We start from the raw sequence: 6,269 nt of genomic DNA on the forward strand, positions 1-6,269 counted from the left end.
TCTCCTGCGATTTTTTTTTTTTTATATGTTGAATAACCGCTTGTCAATTCATCACTCTTCCGGGGGGGGGTTAGAGAGGGGGACTCATGTTGGGACGCAGGCATCTTTCTCACCACACGCAATGTAAACAAGCCCAATCAGACTTAAATCAGGAGAACCGAGGGACTGTGGGGGCGGCCCTTTCAACTACAAAGGCGATCCCGTAATGGTGCCGTTTCAAAGTTTCACACTGAGCTGCCTGCTACTGGAAGACACAGAGAACATGTCGTCGTCCCCCCCAAAAAAATGCCCCGACAAGAAACCCTTTTATTCAGAGATTCATCAAAGAGCCCCGACCACAGAGACCACGCAGCTCCCGTGGGCTGTCTGCCTGAGATGAGCAGGGAAATATTGAAAGTCACCACATCTGAGAGAGACTGGCTTTTGGGGGAGGGGGGTAGAGTATGGGGTTGTGTGTGTGTGTGTGTGTGTGTGTGTGTGTGTGTGTGTGTGTGTGTGTGTGTGTGCGCGTGTGTCTGGGGCCCTTGCTTTGCTCCATCATTAGGTCTGGTGTGTGTGTGTGCACGCAGCATCTCCCTGTTCTGACCCCTGGAGATTTCTGTCCTAATTGGGGCTGTATTTGTCGAATGACCTGAGACAATTATCCAGGACAAGAAAACAGGGGGGGTAAAAGAACTATGCATCTGTTTCACCGTGGGCTCAGTCCGGCACTGTGCCTCAGCCACACTGTTACAGCAGGTGGTCTTTCAGGGGAAAAAGAGTGCATGAGTAGAAAACGCAATATTAAAATTGATCCGTGTAACTCATCCGATGCTAGGTAACGTTCATAAAAGCTGCCCTTCCGGTGATTTTTGGAAATAGGCTAACTAACCGTCTTCGTTATGACGGGGGTTAGGAACACGCAGCCTACGCAGGCTACAGGCTTTTATGAATGTTCCTAGCATCGAACCAACGGTTTCGTGGAAACCAAACCAGCAGTTCCATTGTTTGCTATCTTGGCCCCTGAAACAGAAAAACCTATTTCTGCCAGAGGTCACTGAAGGATAAGTCTGCTAGCTTCAACGTTGTTCCCATGTGGAGTGTACCAATATGAAAAAGGCCATAAAAAGATAAACAACGGACTGGTTTATTACTTGGAACGTGTACATGTGGTATCGCTATTCTACTCTGTAATACTCTTAAAGAGTCCAATCAAAGAGGGTAGTGATGAAAAGGCCATGCTGCGGCATCGTCTGACCAGGCTGAGCTCATCCTGTCAGAGAGACTCACCCATTGCAATACCACAGCACAGTAAATACGTCGCCATCAATAATGGAGGTGGAATCTTCTGGGTCCACCACCACCACTGTTTAGTCTGGTCTCAATCCTCCAGACAGGCCTGCCTTGCCTGCCTCTCCCTCCCTCTCCCTCTGCTGAGCAGTGCTCTTGACTAATATCACCTGATGGGTCTTAGCATGATTATTGCAGGGCTCTCAACACAACCCAACATGATGCATACTTTATGCAAAAGCTGTGTGGCTGTCTGTATGGCTGTCAAGTCTGTATGTCTGTATGGCTGTCAAGTCTCCATGCACACTCTGGATGGGGAGGGAGGAGGGATGGGGAGGGAGGAGGGACACTCTCCATCCAGACTGAAGGGTGAGCTGACATATTTTCTGGATATTAGCCTATTGCATTTAATGTCATTAAATGGATGCCAAACGTAATCAAGATGTCTGGTGTTCTGGGAAGCACACTGATAAATAAACCTTTGTTTCTAAATGCATAAAATAGTCGTCAAGGTTGTGACTGGATTCATGGTTCCTTTCTCTAAAACTAAGTACTGTCCTGGGGCAGTAAAGCTGTATTTTACAGCCCTGGGTCAGCTGGTATTTACCCAGTATTTACTAAGATACTGTAACAAGGGAAGCAAGGGGTAGGCTACTTTCTGGTAGTTAATGAAATAAATCCTGGTAACTACCGTGTACTAGCCTAAATGGTACATAGCGATGCTCATGTCAGTGAACGTAACAGAAACAGTGTTATTGATATGCAGTCTATATTGTATATATATATACCGTATATATATATATATATATTATTATTTTTTGTTTTGTTTTCTTGTTCCTATGTGAATGAGTGATAGAATTGTAATCGTAATTCTATCAATATAGCCTCTAGCGCAAATTTTTATTAATAAGGACTTTTTTTCTAAACAGTTGATGAATACCAGTCAATGGGAAAACTATCTGGCTGAACAAAGCAAATTGCACAACACTGGTCGCACATTTCAAGAAGGGGAGGGAGAGACAGTGCCCACTCAGGATGTCCTAGTGGTAAATGAAAAAGTGGGTAAACCCACATATACTGTGAGTAAAGCCTAATGTAAAATACACTTAGAACAGTTTGGTACAGAAATAAAAAGGTAGGTAAACTGAATTAATGTGTGCATACCCTCTACTACATCGCTATACCCACTTCGATACAAAATATCACAGACATAACATTGGTGGCGCCAAAGACCCCCGTAAGAACGATAATCTATAGTCAAGTCGTTAAAAAGACATGTTTTCAGATAAAACATTTTAGGGGCAAAGGCACAATGCCAATCCATTCCCAAAATCCCCGAACCAGCTCAATCCAGATTAACAGCGTTGAACAAAATCCGACGAGGAAAGATCCTAGTCAAACATACACACACGTTGTCCAGTCCTTTTAAGACATTAAGAATATTTCAAGTAACGGTGGCATAAAGTCGCCTCGGGTACAGTAGCAGGGACAACCTATTTCGATGGTTGAAGAAGGAGAGATCAACCTGTTCCCTGGCCGTAAGCTTTGGCTATGGCGGACACACGGTGGCACAGGAAAACAATGGTCGAGAACAAGCAGCATAGGCAGGAGTAACACTAAAAACATATCGGCACCTTTTCAATAGCCTTCACTGTAACGTTCAACAGAATATGGTCCAAAACACGGCATGCATTGGCTATTTGTCCCCTCTGATGTGCAAAGCCCGTGAGACTGTACTGAGTGGCGTGTTCATTTGAAGCGCATTCCTTTGATAGTAGACGCCTGAATCGATATTTCACACCACATCCATTTGGGGGATGGGGGGGGGCGACTTTCGGACATGCATATCCTAAAATTCATGCAAAGACGAATCCACTCAATTATACTTGAATTCGTTATAGTGCTATATGGTTGATGATTGCTAATAAACGGGAATAGTATGTGCCACAAGCGCGAGAAGACAAAAAGAAAAAAAGTAATCCAATATCGGCTTCAATGTACAACAGAATGGTATGACTTTACCCTCATGCAAATCCTATTCCAAATGTTACACAGACAGGCCTATGTAGGCTACAATAGAAATAAACAAATATGTTTCTTTCAATCCAATTAATTGCGAATATTTCAATAACATTCACATATCTATACTTATCCATTAACGACCTAACAAATCCATACTTACATGTGTGCAACTAACCTCTCAAACAAACAAGAGAATGAAACCGTGAACATGAATCGATTACATTTTACTAATATGCAAAAATCCCAATCCCAAATGCTAGATTAATCAACGGACAACTGCAATTTCACAGTAGTTTTCATCTGATACCATAAAATAAAACGAAATAGCAAACGCGATTTTTTTTTCCCACTTTGTGTTCCTAGGTTCAGTTTTAAGTTGTAAGCTATGGTTCCCTGACATAATTACAAACTATAAAAACAAACATATCGAATCATTGAACCTAGAGTGGTTCGTGCACTTGCATAATGCGGTGAGGTCTGCACGAAAACGAATATAAGCATAGAACTGACCTGCAGGAATAACTGATATAATAAATAACTAAATCACGCAAACTTGAACTTGGAGGTAACACGCAAATCACTATTTGCTACGCATAAAAAGATTCACGCTTCCGATAGGCTTGCTATTGTAAGGATATATTTTCAACCGCAAAATATATCCGTAACACTAAAGCTAAATGTTAAAACACGGGAACTTTCATTATTATAATGTTTTGTAATTAAAATGCTGATTTATCTACAGAAGTGCAACACACTTCCCTAATGCGCGAGGCTGTTATAGAGAAGCAACACATTAACTAAGGATGGCTGTTGTGAAAAGCATGCGGTTAAAACATTTAGTATTTTTCCTTCTTCAATACATTATTTACCAATTTAAAAACATTTAAAGATAACATAAATAAGTCACCTAACTCTTCAGCACCCAACTCGTTTCAGCACCACAGCGCCACCCGCGAGGGCTCGAGACAACAAACGCACTTATTTTCTTTAACAAAATTATTCTTAACGCATCAAGACCATCAACAACCTCCTCGAAAAAGTCTTAAGTTGCCCGTTTCGCAACAGAATACTCTCTGATGGGTGCCGCATCGCCTTTGGTACCCGAATTGCCATAGTGACCGCTTCCCCGCGGCCATGATGTCTGATCGATGGGAATTGAACAAAGAGGATCAATTTCCGATCAACGAGAGAGCCGCTTTAATCAATGGGAGAAGAGAGCTCCAAAAGCGGCCACAAACACCGGCAAAGAGCGGCTCAAGACCGAAGCCACAACTCGACAACGGTCGACCACATATCAGGCTTCAAGAAATCATAGCAACTTTAAGGAAAAAGGCTGACCTGCAGCTGCTGTAAATCAAAGCGCTTCCAATATTGAAACATCGATCCCGCATTGGCCGCCATCTTGAGACATATTGAGACGGAGTGAGAGGCTGATAGAGAGAGAGCGAGGGGCTGGAGTTCAGTAGGAAGGAGGGGGAGCGCACGGCGCCCGCAAAACACGGAGCGGAGCCATCGAACAGGGCCATCGCTTATTGAACACGGGCGCGGAACGGAGTTATTGAACAGGAACCTGTGTTATTGAATAGGGCCAGGGAATAGAATTATTGAACGGGAGTTGGCAATTGCTTTAACTGCTAAAACATGGGATGGAGTTTCCACGTAGAGCGAGAACGATGCAGTAAGATTTTGTTGTTGAGTGTGCAATCGGGAAATGTTACTTAATTTTCGAAATATTGCCAATATTACAATTTCATACAGCCTGTATATTCCGCGTGAAAAACATTATTGCTTTCATGTTTGACATAGACCTACATTATTTCTGTCATTGTTTATGTTATGTTGTGTATTATCGCTATATACATGTATTGATTGTTTATTGAATCCATCTTATCTTTCTATTAGGATACTTAATTTTTGGTTTAGTCAGGCCACTAATTATTTGACAATACGATTTCCGAATTATAATGACGTTGTTGTCTTTTGTATTTTTTCATGAAAATAAATCCAGTTTTAGACTTTTGTCAACTTTTGTCGGTTTAAGTTCCGTTATGAAAATGACCGTTTCGAATCAATCAACGTGCGGTTTTACAGTGGGGATGTCTTGTCTCAGTAACTGACGAAATAAAGAGAATAATACAAAATAATAAATACTAAAGCTGAGTCTTGTAAAATTAAGGAATGCTTTTTAAAAATATTAGATACATGTATATGCACCACATTAAACATGATTAGATATGTTTCCCTCATATGTATAGGTATGCATATGTATACATGTGTATATGTATATAATGTATATGGCTAGATGTAGGCTATAGTATAGTGTTTGTAGCCGATTTATTTTCACATTTTGGCATTTCTCATTTAATTGCTGGATACAGTGTGTAATGTGCAAACTGTACGTATATCTCAAAAGATTATGGTGGTGGTGATTATGGTTTATTACATTGCGGCCTAGGCCGAAGTAATTTTATATCAATACCCGTTTCAGCAATGTGCTTGACTTTGAACTTTAACTTGGGAGAATAGCGCCCCTGTAGGTTTGAAAATAGAAAAGCAATCTCCGGCATTCATTTAAATCACTAATCTTTTTCAATATATTTGACTGTATTTTCGATTAAAACGTTTGATTATTTTGCGCTTAATCAGAAATATATTCAATGTGATATTGAAGGTTGTATGAATAAACCTAAAGGTGTTTATGGATATGTTTTCAATGCATATTTTCATTTTCATGAATATCTTTGAAACATGAAATAAAAAGTCATTACAAGATATTTATCAATAACTTTCTTGTATTTCTGTTAACAATTTTAGCCTACATGAAGACAAGAATATATTGCTGGTTTTCAGTATGAACGTTTTCACTAAAATGATTAATGCAATCACAGTTATTAAAACGGCAAGTGTTTACCGCTGCATTATGGACAGAATTATTTATTTACGTTTATATTGCGGGACAGAATCTAATCTTATTGTGT

At 40.5% G+C, this 6,269-nt stretch overlaps 1 protein-coding gene across 1 annotated transcript in view; it reads right to left on the reverse strand.

The window, feature by feature from the left end:
• cux1a (cut-like homeobox 1a) overlaps positions 1–4,822 on the reverse strand; it is a gene marked incomplete at its 3' end in the record, with an annotated part of 154,636 nt that extends 149,814 nt beyond the window's left edge. The window contains exon 1 of the mRNA XM_080529291.1: positions 4,630–4,822. Within this exon, the coding sequence (XP_080385417.1) occupies positions 4,630–4,692 (63 nt within the window). The 5' untranslated portion in view covers positions 4,693–4,822. The remainder of the gene's footprint in view (positions 1–4,629) is intronic.
• Between the last annotated feature and the right edge of the window lie 1,447 nt (positions 4,823–6,269).

This window comes from Nansenia antarctica (assembly GCF_963989245.1).
Source record: "Nansenia antarctica genome assembly, chromosome: 4".
In the NCBI taxonomy this organism is placed as follows: domain Eukaryota; kingdom Metazoa; phylum Chordata; class Actinopteri; order Argentiniformes; family Microstomatidae; genus Nansenia; species Nansenia antarctica.